The following is a 20,954-nucleotide window of genomic DNA, read 5'->3' as shown; positions in this document are numbered from 1 at the left end:
TTTTTTGGCTGTAACTTTTGATTCGTCGATCGCAGCGTATTGGGACTGCGCCCAATCGATTTCTCTCGCAAAATTACGTCGGAAAAGTGCATGAAACCGTTTAGTATTCTGAACAATGTGACCCACAGGATCTCAGATAATGCACTCCAACGAGCCATAGTCCAATACCAGAGAAGTCACGAAAATGAACTCGCGAATTCTGTCTGGAAGTGATGAAGCGTTGCTCACTGCGTAATTCGAACACCCGTCATTGATTTTTTCAGCCATAACACGACTGTGTCGTCCATGGTACAAATATTTTTAGCATCATACTACTTCTTCAAAATTTGCATTGAAAATGTTGGTAGGCCGTATGTTAGTATTAGCATCTAATTATATCGATGCCAATTACGGACAACGAGTTAGCCATGACTGTTTCTCATCAACGGGTAAGAGACATCTACAGTCATATTCATGCAATGCACACGGAGATTTAGGGTGAAATATAAGGTTTGACGTAAAAAAAAATAACGTAATCATATAAAAATCACGAATGCATGTATAAAAATCGTGTTAAATGATACATCAATTCATATTAAAAACAAGTGACGAAAGATGCTTTCAATATCTACGAGCAGTAGGCATCGAGGATGTGACAATTATTTTTATTACCATGTTTACATTTAGCTAAATACACCATTGGTCAGATGATATTCAATATATGGCACTTTCTAATCATTGATCAGCGTGGTTTTCTCAAGTTCACGTCGCTTCCGCAGTGTGTTTTCCTTCATAATCGGAACAAGATCCGGCATTAGGTGTTCTGCCAATTCATAGTCGGAGTGAATAACCGTAGACGGTTTACAAGTGACGTCAGTTTCGTACTCTGCTAGGATAATAGCAAGTTCATGCTTATTCCGTAGTATCGCCAACTTAAGAGCAGTACATCCAAGATCATCGATCGCCGTTGGATCGGCGCCGTGGTCTAGAAGCAGCTTGGCTGTTCCAAGATTCGACAGGATGACTGAAAGTTAAAACGAAGATGAAGTTGATCGCATGTTGAATTTGATACCGGAAAAGTTGGAGGGTAGAGGTGTGGAGAAGTATCTTATATGGCTTTTTGAACTGAAAAAGTGACCACCAAAAAGCGGTAAGCAATAAGCGTAACAATCTGATTGGCGCTTGGCAATAAGACTCACTTTGATTGGCGCTTCGTGCAACTTTTGCCGTAGCAACGACATCCAATACGTACTCTATTTTCTTATTTTCTATTTATTACTTCTACTCTTCACGGCGGAAAGCTTACCTGCAATCATCAATGGCGTTCGGCCTTGAAAGTCCCGCGACTCCAGATCCGTCCCCGATTCGATAAGACATTTCACGTTTTCCGTTCGCTCGCCGACGATCGCGTAGTACAGGGGATTCCAACCTCTCCTTGAACCCAATGAAAGAGACAACCTTGCGTTAGTATCGGGACTGGCATTGGACATGTCAAAAGACGAAAATCTCGTTACGTACACGTCGTCGGTCTTTCGAACGTTGGCACCGCGCGCTATGAGCACTCGAATCACTTCGGGGTTCCTGGAAACGTAGGAGGCGTGCATCAAAGCAGTTTTCCCGAAGGGCTGAGTTGTGGTCGAGTCCAAAGGGACCGAGAACCTGTCAAGCAAACTTTTCAGGATACTCGGGGTCCCGCGGTCAATCGCTGCGGTCAATGGAGTTCTCAACTTGCGATATTGCGTAGGATAATGGAGGTCCATCGCTGGTCTGGAAAACCCAAATTTCGACAGATTGGATAAAAATCGGTTCCACTGTGGTTACGGCTGACGGACTTATCGGACCTGTTGCTTATGAAATCGATGATTTTTTCCAGGCTAGCGAATCCCAGAAGTCTTATGAGCTCCTCTTCATCTGAGAAACCTTTCCAGGAGTGAAATAGTGAGGACATCAAATACTCGTGTTAAATTTTTTTTACCAAAACTGTGATAATCGATCAAATAATGACGGAGACGCACTTGAATTTTCCACAGCTGATGTTGTTCTCCGTTCTCCAGTCATTCGGGTGTCTTTTAAAGTTGAGAGACGTGGTTAAGCCTCGATTGTGTTATCTGTGAGACAGCCATTAATGAAATGCTTCGCGTAAACGATCTCATCTTTTCTTCTACCATCAAAGTGCTTCACCTTGCGAAATGTTTTTGAGATAATTCTTGATGCCTTCAATGGCTATTTGCTGATTCGCTGCGAAAAATTCTGTGCAGATCACCGGTTCGGTTCTATGTTATTTTTTGTTCGACTAAATATGCGAATCGACCAAACCCTGTCCAACCATCGACTATTGATTCTGATAAGTTATGCATCTAGTGTCCGGAGGCACGCTCTTGAATAAATGTGACAGATTCACAAGCCGGCTACTTTTTTGGAACATTGGTTGATATGGGGAGAGGAATTTTGATCTCAGGAAAAAAATTACCATCGATACGATGGTTATTATGATTATTTTTTTATTATTTTCAACGCAGCTTTTGAATCACCTTTTAAATGGTAAAGGCAGGGAAAAAATCATCGTTGTCCAATTAATATTTCCATATATTTTGTTATATATATTTACAGTTTGACAACAAAACTTTCAACGTAACATTTCAGTGCCTCGTATGCGCTGATCAACAAATCAATACGGGGATAAAAATCTAGACACACGTGACACCGGTTAAATAAACGACGTACGTGGTGATAGTAAACCTTTTCGTACCGTTATTATCCGTAATATCATATACAATATCATTTAAATTTCCTTTTTTTTTGTATTTTTATATGTTTGTTTTTATCATTGGTAATGTTTAACAGATTGTCCACATTTCATGATATCATTAAGTTCACGTATGTATCAAACACCCACTCATAACAATCCATTTTCTTCTATGATTTCATTCGGCTTGAATTTCACCTATGTTTACATATACAATTTATAATTTATTCAATTATTATCATTACTCTATTTTTTTAAAATAACTTCTGTATTCATGTCAAATCTTCAAAATTTAATGGTATAAAACATTACGGTTAAATGATATAATATTTAAATTATACAACTCCGTAGTTTTTTTTAATACGGCTGCCTTCAATTTGAGGTCCGTGTTTAAACACCGAACGATATTTAATTATTATCCTCCGTGACTGATTTTAAAATTTTCAATTTACTTATACAATATTATATTAATTTTATTTTTAAGTTTTAAATTTTAAAAATTCTCAATTTCCTTACAACATATTATATGAATTTTATTTTCTTTGCCATTTTAAATATTTACAATTGATTATTATTCCAATTCATCATTTACCTATGTTCACTTATTTCTAAATATCTTCGCGCTGCAAATTGATGTTTAAATTCTCATCAGATACATTAATGATTCAATTTACCTTCAATTATCATTTCAAGTCTTGTGGCAGTGTATAACTATAGCGTGTCAAACAGTTCAATTCTTCCCCTTCAAATACTAGTCGTAATATCGTATTTTTTTAATCATTACTATTATTATTATTACAAATATTATCTTACGGCCCTATGTATACCATATGTTTACGCGTACGTGAAGTCAAGGTAAAATAATTAATAAATAAAAGAAAATGAATGCGTTGTTATATTCGTCAAATCGTCGGAAAAAAAACCTCGACAAGTTACGGAGAGGGTAAAAAATGTTTGATAAATGACAATAATCCCCACTGTGCCAATCTTAGCGAACTACCGTATTATTTTATTTTATTGTTTTATTTATTTATTCATTTATTTATTTATTTATCTTTTTACTTTTACTCATTTTGCCGTGATAACAGGTAAACGTATTTTATATTTACAAGGAACATCTAACATCTTTTTACTCATTATGTACCTCTATATTTTATGTATAATAAAAACACGTTGTTTTACACTGCAGTTTTCCAGTTTACTTCATTTTAATAATTTCTCCCTTCCACCATTTAATATTAATAATTATTTTTGCACCTAATCCATCCGTTCTGCAATTCAGCAGATTGTCATTTGGCAATTATTTTGGTAACGAGATTTTCGATCCATTTGTATACCGTAGGTAACTTACCTGCACACAAAATATCCTACATATGGAGTAATTTGTTTACCCACAGTGTAGATTAATCGCGTAGTTACAGTGTATTTGTTCAGTTTATTCACTTTCTTAAATTTTAAATACTTTTTTACATCAGCACTCACTGTTTGAAAAAAAAAAGAAACAAAAAAAAACAGAAGCGAGTCAAATAAAAAGACATTTTTGCATCCGGTGTTTAGGCGTTGCAGTTGTCCAAATATATGTACATACACATATATTGTTCGCGCTTCTCGCACCACTTATATGTATACATGTATATAAGATACCCTTTTTCAAACAGCTACTGCAGCTGGTATTCACATTTGTTTTTTTTTTTTATTTCAACAGTATCGTAGACTATAGCAACAAAAGAAGTGGATAAGTGTCTTTTTCTTTCATTATTATACGCACGATTGTTTCTTATTTCCCTAAAAGTATAACGTATCTGAGATGAAAAAAAAAATTTTCTCGACATTTGGTAACTTGTTTATTTTTTTTTCAGTTCCACGAGTCCAAGAACGTGTTCCTCCTCCCCCTGATACTCAATGCCAAATTTCCTCCTCCGTCCAGGGAACAACCCGCCGGAAAATCCCCGACATCAAAATCGCGCCTAACCCTTCGCACTTACATCAACCCGTAATTTGCAGTTCCGTTTCACCCTTTTCCCTTTGCCATTCCTTAATCTCGTTAAAATTTCCCACATTCCTAGAGAAGGGTTGACGCGGTCAGGACGTCCGGCACTACCGGCTTCGGAGGAGGCTCCATACATCAGACTCTCATCTCGCTCATCGCCGTTTGTGGAACGCGGCTCGAAACCGTCGGACCTTGAAGCAGCGGCTGACTTTCCGGAGGACTTCTTGCTCGGGGCGGCGGAGGCGCCCGTGGAATCGTTAAGTGGATAGATCCGTTCGGAGGTCCCTGAAATTAAAAAAAAACAAAAACGTGACAATCAGAACAGAATAAAATAGGTAAAATTTTTATCGTACCAGGGATGAATGATAAGGTAAATTGACAAAGAAATTAAAAGGAAATGAAAGATAAAGGACAATCAGATGATTTGATGTTCGTGACCATGCGGAATAATATGATTTGAATTCGTTGGATTAAAAAGAAGAAAGACAGACTTGTAGGAAGTACACAGTAATACGATAAAAATAAAAATAACACTAGTGGAAGTGAAGGAACACAAATCCAACGATTAAACTACTATGACACTATGAGAGAGAGAGAGAGAGAGAGAGAATGGAGTCCGAAAGAGTCCTAGCAACTTCCTACCCGCGGGGGGCTTTCGATGCAAAACGTTCGGAGGAGGAACTTGGCGGGCAGGAAGTTAAACAGATTCCAAGGGTTCTTATTCGGATAAACGATCGGGTTATAGAAAAGCTTCTGTGTAAAAAAGAATTGAATGAATTTTTTTATTCACTGGATAGGCGGAGCTGAAGAAAAGTTTTCATCGAGTAGATATATCGTTCGTTATCGCGATGCAGCCAAGGGATATTAAATTTGAGGTGGTAAAGCAAGCAAAAATAAAAAAATAAAAATAAAACGAACAAGAAAAGGACAAAAAAAAAAAGAAAAGAAAGTAGCCCGAGTTTTTTTTTTTTTTTCTTCACCCCGCCTTTCAACGCTCGGGAAAATATGTACTTGTCAAAAACTCTCCGAGTACCCGTAGTAGTCCTGACAGGCTCTTCGGGGCTGAAGAATGAAGGCTCTCCTTTTAGAGGAAAACCTTAATCGAAGCGGAGTTTCGATGTAGGTACGCTGTTCCTCTCCGAAACGGGGACGGCGATATGTCTTTCTTTGACAACCGAATTCCGCAGGTGCTACACATACACATCCTTGATGCGGTTCATTCCCACTTTCGTTCCTAGTTGCTACCATCCAATTTCCACCCCTCCACCTCTCAAACCCCTTTCCTCCTGCACTCCATTGTCCGCTTTATAAATATTCGTCAGACCGAATATCTGATGAACCAATTTCAGTGCGTGGATATAAATGACAAGAAGAAGAAGAAGAAGAAGAAGAAGAAGAAGGGGGAGGTGGAGGAGAAGATGAAGCAAAGTATTGAAGACCATTCGGTAGACGTTCGGAACGTATCAATCGTTTCGTTTGCACTGTATCCATTCGTTCGAGGAAGAAGAAACCTTTCATCATCAAAATCGCGTGTGGTTTGTACAGCAGCCTCGTTGCATTGTGTAATTCAATATAAGGAGTGTTCATCTCGGAAGGTATCGATTGTGGAAACACGGCTTCTACTCATTCACTCGAGAGCAGTGAACCAGAAGCCTTAATTCCGCACGCCATATGGACCGATTGCTTCTCTTTGTGGGCATACGACGTCTCGGAGCCATAATCGCGTTCGAATTTGATGTAATTAAACTTGAAAGCAACACGAGTGTTTGTACCGATGTGAAACTCGTCTCGGAAACTGGTATCAGGGAAAAGTATTCGTCAATGACTGTGCATATACCGTTTTAATAATTTTCGATCTATATTCCAATGGGCATTTCGAAGGGTTGAACGCTGCACGTACCTCAGCTGCGCAAGTCAGAGAATAAAGAGATCCTAGGGAGCTAGGAGGAACGAGGCTGGGGAAAAATGAAAGGGGTGGAATAACGAGAAGAAGAAGAAGAAGAAAAAAAGAAAAAAAAAAAAACGTTGAGAGAACAACTCTTCGGGAAAGTAACGCTCATGCGTGAGGTGAGGAGATGAAAATGAAGGAACTTGGGAATCTGTTTTTCCTTCAGAATTTCACGACCGTGTAACGTGCGATCCTGGTACCCACCTGCATTTGTGTATTTATGTTCATATCCTGCATGACGGCCGCTCGAGGCAACGTCGCGTGCTGCTGCTGCTGATGATGCTGCTGGTGCTGATGTTGCTTCTGATAATGATGCTGGTGCGGCAATGTGTGGGTTACTTGTCCCTGCTGTAGTAGTTGCGAGTTTGGACTGCTCGGAGGGGCCTTCATCGCGTTCCTGGCGAACAGAAATTTCGGATAAAATTACCATTCCGCTTATCTCGAGGGGAGGGCATTAGATACCACCGTGAAAATCTTCTCCTCCCTGCCTAATTTTCGTCACGAAAACATTTCCGCATTTCGTTTTCGGTGATTTTACCGCGACTACCTGCGCGATTCGTCTCAGTATTTTTAAAAAGAAAAAGAAAAAAAAAAACATCAACGGTAACGTTCTCAACTGAATTTCGATTTGGATTTACCATTGTCTTATATACCGTATATTTTCTCTCTCAAATTTTCTTATCTCAAGTGAACGACGGTTGCTCTTGATTATCATGGCCATGTTTAACCTTGCCTGCGGGAAGGTATAAAATTTTCCTTCATTCTTACACCGCGATTCTTTCAAGCAATCACGGGCCGTATTCGAGGCTAGATTTTTCGGATAAAAAGTAAACACGCTTCTGTATAATTCCGGTGTGCCTAACCAGTTCTAGTTCTGCTCGTCTGATAACATCTCGAACCGCAGTCTTGATTAATTGCGAGATGATAGCGTCTTGGGAATCTCGCAAAAACTTCGAGTATCACTGCTTCGCTCAGCCGTATAGAAAGGAGGAAGAATCGAATTGATGTTCCGGAGTCACGTAGAATCGAAGTAGAAATCGGAACGAACGATTCCTTACGGATATATCGTATATATACAGTCGATTCAAAACAATGTTCAAACTAATGAATTGCGAAACGAACAATGAAAAAGTAAAACTGATATGATAATTCAATTTTTTGGAAAAACTGTACAAATCTGGCATTAATCAGAAGTGCTTGATGATGTAAACTGTCTCATATTACTATAGTAACAATTGAATTGTTTCGTTTGAAAATGAACGATTTGTATTTATTTTCTAACGTCAAGTGGACTGTTTTTTTTACGAGATTCGTCAAATCCCAATAAAATTATTTGATCCGAGTCTCTGTTTTTCATTGATCTTATTTTCAAAAAGTTTCTCGATCCATACCTTCGCAGCATCTCGTTCTCGACATCAACGATGACTTGTCCGGATCCTGGAAAGTGTGAATGGGGCGGCGGGGGTTGCTTCAGCTCGTTGAATCCCCTGGGTCCGCACTGTTGATTGATCATTTGTTGCTGCTGAAGACTCTTGACCTCGAGCCGCGTCTTGTCTCTTTGATAGTAAACGCCAGCGAAGATGAGCACGTTCAGTATAAGGAGGCTACAGCCGATGGCGATCGTTACGCTCAAGGCTGTCGAGTAAGCCGCGTACCTGAAGCGGGAATTTTTAATTATTTAATTAAAAGTTACTCATTTTTCATGGAAGCCGAAGAAGTGAAAAGAAGTGGAGTGCCGCAGCCCGTCAGACTCGTTGGGTATAAGTCTCTCTCTCCAACAAAAAGAGAGAGAGAGAGAGGGAGAGGCGTAACGATATATACTATATCCATAAAGTAGTTTATTAAAAGCCCCGTTCTCTCAAGTGCCAGTCATGTCCCTGACAATAAACTTTTGTTCCCATTTATCGAGTGGTTCTTTAACGAAGAGATTATAATTAATTTATCGACAGACGACTACGCGAACCTCTGATCAAACAAACGTATATAACAGCTTCGTTAAATCTCACCAATCTCTCGTAACTCACTTGCACTTTTTACCCCACATCGGTACTCCTGATAAAAATACTGTACAACGATTTATACACGTGTGTGAAATTTGATTAAAAACAGTGCGTCCTTAGCTTTTACTACATATTTTTAAACTCAAACCATGATCGTATTCAGGAACAATAACAGACGTGAACTCGAACTTCCGACGATATTTCTTCAGTAAACACTAGGACAAACGACTTTTGGCAAAGCATCGCAAGCACGATGAAGGATAAACGAAAAAGGACAAACCAATTAGTACAAGTGTCCCGACACCGTCCGATCGAGTCTTGTGAGTAGAAATATCGTCGTATCCGGAGGGTGAAATTATTCTCCCGAATGTCAACTGAAACTTCACCCCTGGATGTCGGATCACTTAAATTTTTAACGGACTCATTTTATCACAACGGTTGTGGTACTCACCCAGCGGCGTCTAAGCTGGCCAATGTATCGGTGCTCGCGTTATTGGCGTTCTGCAAGTTGGTGCTTTGAATGAGACTGACGCAGGTAGTGATGGTGAAGTCCGTGGTGGTCGGAGGTTCGGTGGTCAGATTGACGCGTCTGAACTCTTCGCCGAGCCTGCTGAGGGGATCAGGCCTCACGGAACCGTCGTAAAGGGCGGGATCGGCGTAGCCTCGAAAGAGGTTGTGCTTCGGTTCGACGTCTTCCATCCCGGCGCGATGTAGTTCCGGAACGAGTCGAAGCCAGACGGATAGCTGATGGGCCCTGTAGTGGTTCTTCATCTTCGGCTTCATACCTGCGGCGAAAATTGAAAGTTATCATACGACTCGAGCACCCTGACAATGAGGGTAGAACTTCGTTGGCTATATTCGATGGAAGATGAGGTGGAAATAAAGGAGCGGGTATCGCCGATATTCCACGTGAAATATCATCTCCTAGACCCTCTCAAAGTTTCGATTTATTCCCCGTGTATACCGATACACGTTCAACCGATGGTTCACCTTGCCGCGCACGTATATACATGTATGTATGTATATATATATATATCATATACCGGTGTGTGTATTTTACCTACGGCAATACCATTTTGATAAATGGCGCCTCGATACGTGCCGGAAGAAGAAAGTTCGAAGGAATACATCGGTGTATTATATGCAAGTATCTGAGTTATCGCGCGAGGTGTTCGTTCATGAAATTGAACCGCGGGGGTTAACTTTGGGGTGAAAATTGTACGTAGTCCTGTGCCAAGTATCGGGGATCGGGATGATCACTCGCCGAGTGCGAGTCGAAAGTCGAAAGTGGAATCATCCGGCGGAGAGAATGGTTCAAGTATAACGAGAGTTCGCTTCCACTGCTCGACTGGCTGCTTTCAGAGATGCCTCTTTGATCCTCCCGGACTCTTCTCCTTTTCCCGGATATCCGCGAATATCATTTTCCGAGACGCAGTTACGCCGGACGGTGGGATCGGAGCTGATCATCGTTAAGTCAAGTAGCCGGATCCCATTCTTTTCGAGGAGGTTCTTTGAACCCTGAAGAAGATTCGCGAGAAGGCTCCTCGCTTTCGCTTTCGCTTTCGGGGAAGCCCAGCGGTGGCGCAACGGAATATTGGCGAGCCAAAGAAGAAGGCGCGCGGTTCCGTCAACCGACGAGTAGCATTCAAAGAGCCGACCGTGCGGGTATGGAAATCGTTTTCAAATCCGAGCCGACCTTTTCCATATAACGACGTTCAATTTCCCATATTGGAAAAATGTCCGACTGACCTTTCATGACCCGTGCTAGAAAATTCAGAATCGCCAAGTGCGGATAAAGGGGACGTAGGGTGGGCGCCATTTCCGGCGTGGAAAGCCAACGTCCGGTACTCGGCCGCCTCAGCTTATAGATCGAGTCGCCGCAGCCTCACCGCTGGTGAAAAATCCTCCCATACATATTTTATCGCCAACCTTTTCTTTTCCAGCCTTCGCAATTTTAAACCCCCACTTGCGTAATGCGCGCGCTAATCGCGTCCGCGCTCTCAAATTCCCGAAAATTTCAAGGATCTGGATAGCAGCTGTGTCGCCCCTTGCAAGGACTTCGCTTATCAGGATTACGGGGGCTTAGGATCAAGCCGTGACAAGACGAGTCGCGAAATGTCGTCAATACCAACGGATAACTCATCTGCAAATATCCTAGCCTCCACTACAATCGCAAAATAATATCGTACCCGCCGTTTTCGTCCCTTCAAGCTGTCCCTGGTTTCAAACAATTTCTACGCCAAGCATCCGTTCCAACGTCCCGTGTAATTAATTATTCATTCGCGAGTATCGCCGACCGGAGAGCAGCTTTAATGCCTTGTCAAATACGATAATATCGTTGCTTCCGATTGCTGTTTAAACTCGAGACAAATTTCCACCTTGTTGAGTTTCGGAAACAACAATCGTATCATCGATCCACCTGTTTTGTCTCAGATTCAACCGGCTGCCATTCGGTTTATAAACACTAGTCAACTTCTCCGTAGACCGAAAACTCGGTAACTTTCAAGTTGATTGCAAAATAATTCACACAATGTTTACTCATCTACTTCTACAAAAAAAATTAAAATTATCCAAACTTCGGGCGAATCTGTATATATTATATATAATTGAAATTGGGCTTTATTCCTCTTGTTATCCTTTTTACGGATCAATTAATCACGAATAATTACTATCGACCATCGATGAGGGAAGAAGAAAGAGAGAACTCAGCTGGTTTAAAATGCTCCCCCTTTCCGTCAAATTCTTGTAATTGTATAGAAAGTGTAAAATCGAAATTGATGGCACGTGAACGCGGAGCAGTATGATCAATAATTGGCGCTTTCACCCTCTAAATTTACGGAAACGAGATTCGGAGATACTTTGCCGGGTGGGATATAAGGGAGCGGAGGAGTGGAAAACAAACGGGAAAGTTAGCAGAAGCTCTCTCGTTGGGCGAGCCGAGAGTACACGTTACCTACACGCACGTTTCGTCCCTTTTCCCCCTTCCCCAAGAACCTTCGGAGTTTCTAACCCTTTTGTTTCGGAAAGGCAGCTAAAGTATGGTGGTCCCAATGCTTGCCTTTTCTTCTCCTAGCTTTCTTTTCGTCTGTTTTTACCCCCGGTTTCTTCTTTTTCCACGTCTCTCCTCGTTCCTCCACCCTCCTTTCCGTCAACCCTTCGTTCAGTTCGGTACGTGCAAAAGGGAATCCGGCCTCCGACTAACTCCCGTCTCTCCGGGGAGGTACTTTTTTCTCTTGTTTTTTTTTTTTTTTCTTTCTCCTCCCTCACTTTCCCGCCTCCAGCTGGCCATTTAAAGGAGAACGCACTGCTCTGCCAGCTACGCGACTCTAAATATATCGTACAACGTGAGCGAAGCGAGTGAATGCGCGAGGTAAGTTAAGACTCCATTTGCAGAGAGAAAGAGGAAAAATGAGTAAAAATAAATACACGTCTCTTCAAATCCTACAGCCAAAAACCAGCTCTGCGGCATATTATTACATAAATGTGTGTTAAAAAAAAAGCTTGCAGTGGAGAATAACGCAACGTCATAAACAGCCTGCACACCCTGTGCTTTGAGCACAGGAAAATTTCTACAATTATACTTGCAATAGGTACCTATCTCCACTCTGACCTTTGTTTTCAAAAGTTTCATTTTATCGGTGTTCGGCAGTGTTTTTTTTTTTTTTCTTTTTGTTTCTGACATTTTAAAACTCTATATTACAAAGAAGAAACAACCCCCTCCTTCGACCCTCGGCAAAAAAAAAAAAGTTGTACACGTTTCAACGAAGTTTAAAGACAGCCGATATATCCTCGTGTGTGCAGATTGTGCCTAATAATACCTTTACCTTCTACATACACGTTCTATCCCCCGAAATGTTTTCCGCAAAGTTGAAGAATCCTCGTAAGATTCACCGTAGAGGGATGGGGGATGGGCGTAATAAAAAACGGTGTATGCGGCCTTGGAATGAAAGACTCACGTCCCCCCAGCATTTCACCCTCAAAATCAATAAGCTGCGATTCTCAACGTGTATGTATCTACATTGGCCATGTACATACCTTGAACCTACCTTGAAGGGTTTGCGATAAGATTTTCTTATCCCTGTCCCGGCATGCATATTTAAGTGTGCGTGTGTGTATATATATTACATATATATAAATATATACATATAAATATGTACCCGCATGCACACATGGCGCCTGATATCTTTATCCAAAATACCTCCTCCCATCAATCCTTAAAAGTATATCCTATACGTATAACTTGATATTTCATTCCGAGTCCATATTTTCCGATCCGGGTGGAGTAAAAAACGAAATAAGTATAGAAAAAAAAAAAAAAAAGAAAAAATCACAAGCACGAGAGAAAAGAGGCTGTATAAGCGGAAATATCGACGACAAGGAAACATGCGGTGGTGAACCCTAATCGTCGTCCGCCACTCGACGTCTTCGTCCCGTGTATTTCCATACGGGTAACGGTGAAGAATGTAGTTTAAGCTTTTATATACTCACCAACGCGTTTCCGTGAGGTGTCAGCTATATGTAAGCATGGTTAAGGGGGAGGATCAGCGATTTTTGCGAGTCAATGCCTATTTTATTATCCTAAGAACTGCGAGTACGGTGCTATTCACAAGCTGTTTTCCCTCCATCGAACACACGGTTTACGGTTGGGGGGTGGTTGCGGGGGTGGAGAACGTCGCGGAACGAGCCGACCGGGGTGAATAGGCATAGGTATAAGAGTAGGCAAGCGGCGGCATCTCGCTGAGCATTTCGAAGCTCGCGCTCTTCCGCGTCTGCGCAAGCACCGCGAAAATCCGGGGGTTGAATATCAAGTGCGTTTTTCACAACTCTCCGTATACGAGAAGCGAACGGAGACAAGAGTCCACGTTTTTCTCCCGCGTCTCGGGGCTCACCTTCCATCCCCTTCGAATCGGGGGGAGTCGAGTTTGTTCATGCGAAAGAAAAGCCAACCGCGGACAGAGAAGGGAATTCAAGAAAAATGACGCTGAAAATATCTGGCCAATTTTGTCGAGGAATTCGGAATTTCGTCGGGGACGACGCACACCGGAATCCGAAAACTTTCCCACCCTCTCCCCCTTTCCTCTCCGCTCTCGCTCTTCATCTTTATTTTTTACTTGTTTTTGATAGGGGTCTACGTTTTCACGTGCGGAAAAAATATAATTTGCATAATTTTTTGACAAGAGTCTGCAGACGTAGATTTTTCATTGCGCGTTCATCACCGACGTTGCGTGTAATGTGATAGAATTTTTCAAATGGTATTATGAAAACTGTGAGATTTTACCGAGGAGAGAAAAATGTGAAAAGATTTATTGACCGTAACGGTCTATGCGATTAAAAAAGTTGCTGGTAAATATTTCTGCGAATTGTGTGATGATTTGATAAAACTGTCGAAAGAGAGTTTTGATAATGGTTTCGATTAAAAAATTATTTTTGAACAATACAGGCATTGAAAACAAGCGTTATATACTTTGGCACTATTGTGTAACGTAATAACTCGATCAAACTGTCGTTTGAAGCAGTGATGAAAATTTAATTAAATTTTTACGAATCGCTTCGTATGCAGTTGATGAAGCTTTTTTCTGAATCGAGTCAAGTGTTTCCCCAGGGTAAAAATTCAGAAAGATCAGAAAGCGGACAGGACACAATATCGAATTTTCATAGACGCTAAGATTTATTGCGCAGGATGTCAAAATTTGGAAAGGTGGAGTAAGAAACTTCAAATGAACAAAAGGTCAAGGTAAAGATACCTAAAATGCAGAATTATCAGAACGAATAAGAATATAGCCAGCGAAAACCAAATAGAATCGTCACAACTTTGACGATTCCATATTTTATTTTTCTACACTTCAACTTTATAAATTCAAAAAGTCTACAAAATCGATCATCGACCCTTATAATAATTTTTTTTAACCTTTATAGATTTCAACCTTTACCCGTTCTCGATTAAATCGTTCTGTATAACCAAAGAATCAATATACGTTATTCTCAATGAAATTCATGCTTTAAAGAGTTTTGAGCGTTTCATTTAAACTCCTAAAAACGTTTGCGAGCTCCTGATGACTCAGCTCCGAACTATAGCTGCGGATATCAGTATTTGAATGCTCAACCTGTTGAAAATATTTCAAATGTTTGACAAAACTGATGGCCTAAATGAAACTGTCAAATTTTCTCCAAAATGCTTCGGTTACTGCTGAAATTCGGAACGCAATTACGGCGATGTACACAAAACTGTATGAAACTCGTATGAAACTCTACGTCTTTGCAAATAATGAATTTCAATACCTCGCCATCTTGGCGTTAGCGATGCTTCGCCGTATTTCGCAGAGTTTCGCAGCCTTGACGACGATCCGCAAAATCGGTAACTACGGCTACACGACCACGCTTGCGTGTGCTTGAACCAACGCGAGGCTGACGTTTCGCATTTTGCTCGGAACGTCACTTTGCGTTGTTCGACTCGTGGGACTCGGAATAATTTCAGATCATTGGTAATACAGGCTTACACAGCGCGCTGGCCTTCCAGGGAAAATCTGGGACATAATGTTATCGCCTCTCGCGTCCGTCTGCCGCCAAGGTATCGCTGACGGCGGAATTTCCCAGCCTCTTATAAATAAATCCGGCATCAATCAGGCGTGCACGCTTTAGTTATTCGGACACGAGATCGCTGTGCGGAACGAATAAGAGCAAATTTACAGAGCAGCGCGAAAACAATCCATGATTCGAGGAAGACACGGTCATCCGACTGAATATCGTTCGTGATTGACAGCGAAACAAGGTCGCACGGGCGGTAAAACAGACACCATCCTCAAAACTCCTTAAGATTGCCCCATTTGACACTGCGATTTCACAGCAGGACGACTTTCGACTCGTTCTCAACCGCGTAGTCACAATAAATTATACATAAACGTCAAGCTGCATACCGACACCAATATTCTTGCAGGAAATGCACCGGAGACAGCGGAAATGAAGTTTTCACTCTGAAATGTCGCTCAGGATATGAAACGGGGTGAGATGACAGTGGTTTCGGTTGTTGAATCGGGGCCCGGAAATTCCCGGGAATTCTGTGACTAACTCGGTGAAGAAGAAAAGTGAAGTAGAAGCCGCAATCAGGAACCGGAGGTAGCGATCGGGCCTCCGCGTCACGTATCTGTAATGGGGTACCAGAAGCTCTACGCTTTGCCCATTCCGATTGGACTTGGAAACAACCGGTGGGGTTGACGATATCTGGCCAATTAGCAACGATCGTCTGGCTTCGGTCATTCGGCGTTTAGTTTCCGAAGTCATACAACGCCAAACTCCACACGACGAGGACGAAACGGCTTACGGGATGAGGTGTAGAAGTGGAAGCGTCGGATTGACCGCAAAGGAACTCTAATTTCACCAACTAATTCCTTTGATCAAATTCCGAGCAAGCTATTTTGTCCCCCTCTGCGGACACACACGCTAAAATGTCTCATCGTGTGCATCGGGTTGACCAAAACGTTTCACGTGCGTGGTTGGTTGGTAAAGCTTACGTTTTGTACTTGTATGAAATTTCGAAGCGGCGGTGTTTTTTTTTTTTTTATTTCATTTTTTTTTTTCAGAATTTTGTCCTCGGGACGTTTTCACGATTTGGACGAAAAATGGGAAAGTCTTTTTCTCCATTTGTTTTCGACTCTTCGGATTATTTGAACTGTAGAAAAAATTAATTGTTGTAAATTTTTCCAATGGCTGAAAATCTGATTATTTTCAATTGTAAATTCCAAGCGAGAAAAGTATCATGTTTTTTGCATGTATAAATGAGGTTGCGGTTTCAGGTTTCCGTTTGAATTTTCATTCGCTTTAACTCTGTTGGGAATTTAATTTGTATTATAGCTGAAAACAGTATTTTCAAGGATTTCCATCAAAAAATTTCCCCACGGGATTCGGTTCGAGCACACATTAATTTATCGCTTGAATATACACAGTTTTCACACACATGCGCGTACAAACGCTACAGTTTCGATAAGGTACTTTCAAATCCCTTTTTCCCCATCTCAAACTGTCTTTCCATTATAAAAAAATACATGATATACGGCATGAAAAGAATGATTCGGTATACAACGTAAAAAAAGAGAGTTACGTTGTTACACATTTTATCGTGGCTTCATCGACGACAGACGGCAAAAGATCGTTGTAGGCACTTGGGTAGTTTTGAAGTTTGTTTCACCGTTTTCTCTCCTTATTTTTATTTATTTTTTTGTTTTTGTACCGACTCGGTAAAAATGTAAACGCAACAGCCGTGGCTGGCCTAAAATTCAGAGGCACACATTTCTTGGAATTTATTCGACCGAGGCTTAAACAAATCAGAGAGAGAGAGAGAGAGAGAGAGAGAGAGAGAGAGAGAGAGAGAGAGAGAGAGAGTCGCTGTCCGAAACAAACAATCTGACTGGCGCAGCCTTTATCTCAAAGCTGTGATAATTTCCCCCTTCGTCAGCCAGTCCTGAATTAACAGATTCACGGACCGTTAACGACAGTGGAACAAATGGAACTTGTCAAAAAAGAAGCAAGGGAAGAAAAAACGGGGAGGGCAGGATAATTATTAGGCAGACCGAATGAAGGGGTGTTTGCAAGGTGGCAGCGATAACAGCTGGCGTTTCGTTTCACGATCAACTTCGGCGATTGACGCGTGTAACAATCTAGCCGAAGGCTCGGTTGATTGAAAGAAAATATAAACAAGCTTGCACCATTAAGCGATACCAAATTACGTTCACCCCGCTGCTTAGTTATAATACCTATCGTGCTTACAGATTATGCAGATTATACAGTTCGAAAAGAAGTGTTGATTTCCCTCACAATGTCAGATCTGATCAGTGATGATACGATAAATTGTCGACCCGTTTTATTCAATGTGCTATTGAATATTCTCGACACTTCTGAGGTAAATGTATCGGTTATCGAGACGTTTAGATCGAATTGTTGACCCTTTTATTCTTCAAAATTATAAATTAATGACACAAATTGTGAATTTCTCGATAATTAAAGCCAATTGTTAGAGGGGTGAACACTACAAATTTAGTTTTTGGTAATTTTTGAACTATGGATTATCTTGCGTCCGGTATACTTCACGAACGTTTAAGAGTCTCGTCGAAGAAACAAAACAAAAACTACCAAAGCAATCATGATTATCCTAGTTTACGCGATAAGTATAAGTATAATAAAGATGTTGTAAAAATTTGAGCAGGATCGGACGGTTCAGTAATTTTTGAGATATCATGGCTACATTTTTTTTTAAACACTTTCCCCCATCGAGCAGCGCACATTAAGTTATATTTAATACTTCGTCCCCAAAAAATGTACAAGGTTTGTTTAAATGTCAATAAATACAACGTGAAAAGTATGAGAAATTTTGTTTCAATGGTTTGTCTTGAAAAAATAGCCAAAAAAACCATGGAAAAAAACTCTTTTTTCACACTAGACGACCCCTTTAACTCCTTGACTTTGAGTCACACATGTATCGGTGAAAAAAGTTGCGCCACTCTTGGGTTATGACACATATACGTGGGTATTTCAAAAGAAGAGAAACATGTTTGCACTGTATCGATTCGACTGTAGTTTGGTGAAGGATAGATTTTGAAACAGCTGATTCCGAATCAGAAATCAGAGTTCCAAAATTCAAAATAACGGAACCGATTAAATGACGGATGCAAATTAGTCGGCATAATATTTTCCATTAAATGAATGCCAGAAGTGCGTATTCGGAAAAAAAATTTACATTTCTTTTTTTCTGAACACGTCCTTTTGGCATAAGTCGAGAAATTTCGTTAACGGCGCTTGCGCCCTTCTGCTTTCAAATCTCTCTTGTAAAATAAAACAGCGTTCTTTCCCCGTTTCGATAGTTTTCCCATTGATCAGCGATAAATGAAAAGTAGAAAAAAAAAAAAAAAACTCGGACTTTTCGTCGCTCAGACCCTTTTTCCATTATTCGCGCGACGTGTTCGATCTCTCTTCACTCATCGATGAACGTTGAGTGTATTAAAAAGCCACAAAAGCCTCCGTTTCCAATTTGTCACGATGCGGTCATAAGGCGTCAGAGATTGAAAAGTGTCCCGCAGCTTCCTCGGCATTAATTCAAGCTAAGGATACTCTTCTTAGAGATTACTCGGGGGAAGGGGTGAAGATCTTCGGGGGGGTGTAGAGGGGTGGCAGAGATCATTAAAGCCCCGGCAGGGCTGCGAGTAAGTAAACACGTTATTCGAATTCCGTCTTAATATCCGTGCCGAGCGAGGCTTCAACGCTCCGCTCCGGTGATCCAAGAGTGTCTCACCATGGGCGGCGCAACCTGCTAATTGGTATTGAATTAGCCGAGATTACTCGGTCGGCCGAGTCCGTGTTCAAACATTGTCGAATCGGATTGTGCCGAGGCCTCAACACGTCTACGTGCCTATATATTAATTCGACTTCGGACTTCGGACGAGCCCGAAACCTTCCGGATGATGCTTGGTCTGGACATCGCATCGACTGATGCATCCGTGCGCCGACGAAGCGCATTTCAGACAGGAAATTGGACGTTCTTGCCGCCTCAGCTCCACCGCCATGTGTCACATTTACCCTGCTTTACTCGTTCCACTTGCCGTCCGTCGTGTCTTTGGAATTTTCAACGATGCAAAGAACCCTGTGCATTTCACCCGTCTGTCAGCCTTAGCAAAACGTCGGAATGGAATTCTTCCAGGTATTTTCAAACCGAACGAAACGATGTGACGTGTAATAATTATTCACGACGTTCCAATGAATTGTAATCCATCGTTCCGATTCTACGAGTCTTCGCGAAAAAAATTTTTTAATATCCCAAGAAGAGGACGTTTCTTGATTTTCTTGAAATCCTGAAGCCTGTTCGAAAGGTGTCCGAAGGCAGACGAGTCCGTAACAAAAATTGCCCAGACGACGTAGATGTCTTAGACCACATTCGTACGTTCGAATTTCGCGTTTAGTTGATTCACTGACGATTAGTCGCGAGTTTACGATGAACCAATGGTACTTCAGAGCGCAAGACGGTCTCCGCAGAGGCGATCGGTTCAAGTGGTACCTCGGACGCGATAAATTACGAGAACCAATGGATAAGGCGAGTCGTTTCGCATCGAATCAATCTATCCATCATCGACGACCAATCCCATTTCCCGATTGTGAGGCCACAATGGACTCTATCGAAGACCGGCCGTCCAACGGCTACTCGCTGGAGCATTGTCCCATCGGACGAAGGAGTTAGAAGAGACAAAGAGCGGATGCCGAAGCCGAAGTCGAGGAGGTGGAACGGGTCGTTGGACGGATCAGGTACCTCCGGGAATTTCTCGGGGCTAAGGTTGAACACCCCCGGGATACAGCTATCCTTTTGTGTCAGGGACGTCGTATTGAATACCAGCGACCGATATCAACACCGCCTCCACCAATTTTTATCCGCACGTTTGTCGTGTGCAACAGCATGCAAAATCTCTCCCTGCCGATCAACGAACACGATTCTATGTTCAAGTGTGTGCGGTTGGGTTGAAAAAGTGCTCAAAGAAAGACGTGGCGAAACGAGGGCTTGGAAATAGAGTCACTGAAGCTTGTCTAGTTACACCTAAAGACAAAAAGTCTCCCCGATGTAGGTGAAAAATTTTTATACGCTTTTTATATATGTTAACAGCGTACCGTCCGAATGGTTTTAGACTTGAGTTCGATTTACAAAATTTGTCACGTTCACTTCTATGATCTGCTCGTATTGATTTCTCATTCCGCCTGTCTCTATGCTATGCGCGATTCAAGTAATTCTTTTTTTACACAACACTTTAATTTGAATACACACTTAATAACAATGCGAAATTTTTTCAATCGATTTCCAACGTTTGGCTTTACAACGATTTTATACACTTATATGACTCTCTGTAATCGACTCGCGATCATTATACTAAATATCGAAGTTTCTGTATATCAATATTGTATAATTTAGAATAATCTGCATTGCTTGTAATTTCCATGAGTTCTGAACTGTCTGAGGTCTTAATTGGTTCTGCGTTTAATTTCGTACCGTTTCGTCTGGTGTCTGAAATTATCCTGTCCGTTGCATTGGTCTGGTTTGACGAGGATCTTCAATAGGGGGAATTTTGGAAAGACTCCTGGATCGGTCTTTGGCTATGTTGCCGCAAGACGATTGGTCTTGAAGAGGCCGATCGGTGTATTACCAACAAGATATTGGGTTGCAAGAATGACCCAGCAAAAACCCATACTGCTCGTCTTACTCCGAAGAATAATAAAGCTCATTTTAATCATACACGAATCCTGGTAATATCTTCTAAGTTGCAT

At 41.4% G+C, this 20,954-nt stretch overlaps 3 protein-coding genes across 4 annotated transcripts in view; 1 reads left to right on the top strand and 2 right to left on the bottom strand.

Moving 5' to 3' along the window:
- Nucleotides 1-659: 659 nt before the first annotated feature.
- Nucleotides 660-1,550, bottom strand: LOC124214577 (ankyrin repeat domain-containing protein 7). Its single transcript, XM_046616970.2, has 2 exons — nucleotides 1,286-1,550; nucleotides 660-1,003 (listed from the first exon to the last, which is right to left on the bottom strand). Exons 1-2 carry the CDS (start codon nucleotides 1,467-1,469, stop codon nucleotides 711-713), a joined length of 477 nt encoding a protein of 158 aa, XP_046472926.2. The 5' UTR covers nucleotides 1,470-1,550; the 3' UTR covers nucleotides 660-710.
- A 994-nt stretch (nucleotides 1,551-2,544) lies between these two features.
- The window catches only part of NLG-4 (neuroligin 4), a 260,340-nt gene continuing 241,930 nt past the window's right edge, over nucleotides 2,545-20,954 (bottom strand). For both annotated transcript variants that reach the window (XM_046615827.2, XM_046615828.2), the window contains 4 exons: nucleotides 9,115-9,448; nucleotides 8,055-8,318; nucleotides 6,868-7,060; nucleotides 2,545-5,000 (listed from right to left, as the gene is read on the bottom strand). In XM_046615827.2, coding sequence (XP_046471783.1) covers nucleotides 4,851-5,000; nucleotides 6,868-7,060; nucleotides 8,055-8,318; nucleotides 9,115-9,448 — 941 coding nt within the window. In that variant the 3' untranslated portion in view covers nucleotides 2,545-4,850. The remainder of the gene's footprint in view (nucleotides 5,001-6,867; nucleotides 7,061-8,054; nucleotides 8,319-9,114; nucleotides 9,449-20,954) is intronic.
- Nucleotides 6,084-20,954, top strand: part of NLG-3 (neuroligin 3) — a 551,048-nt gene continuing 536,177 nt past the window's right edge. Inside the window, exon 1 of the mRNA XM_069134073.1 lies at nucleotides 6,084-6,121. The gene's annotated coding sequence lies outside the window, so the exon portion shown is untranslated. The remainder of the gene's footprint in view (nucleotides 6,122-20,954) is intronic.

This window comes from Neodiprion pinetum, chromosome 3 (genome assembly GCF_021155775.2).
Source record: "Neodiprion pinetum isolate iyNeoPine1 chromosome 3, iyNeoPine1.2, whole genome shotgun sequence".
Lineage (NCBI taxonomy): Eukaryota > Metazoa > Arthropoda > Insecta > Hymenoptera > Diprionidae > Neodiprion > Neodiprion pinetum.
Note: the sequence above shows the minus strand (reverse complement) of the source record. Positions and strands in the feature narration are given on the sequence as shown.

Coding starts and splice junctions, on each gene's coding strand:
- LOC124214577 (XM_046616970.2), bottom strand. CDS start 1,469: ATGTCCAATGCCAGTCCCGATACTAACGCAAGGTTGTCTCTTTCATTG. Junction 1,004..1,285: donor AACGCCATTGATGATTGCAG/GTAAGCTTTCCG, acceptor TTTAACTTTCAG/TCATCCTGTCGAATCTTGGA.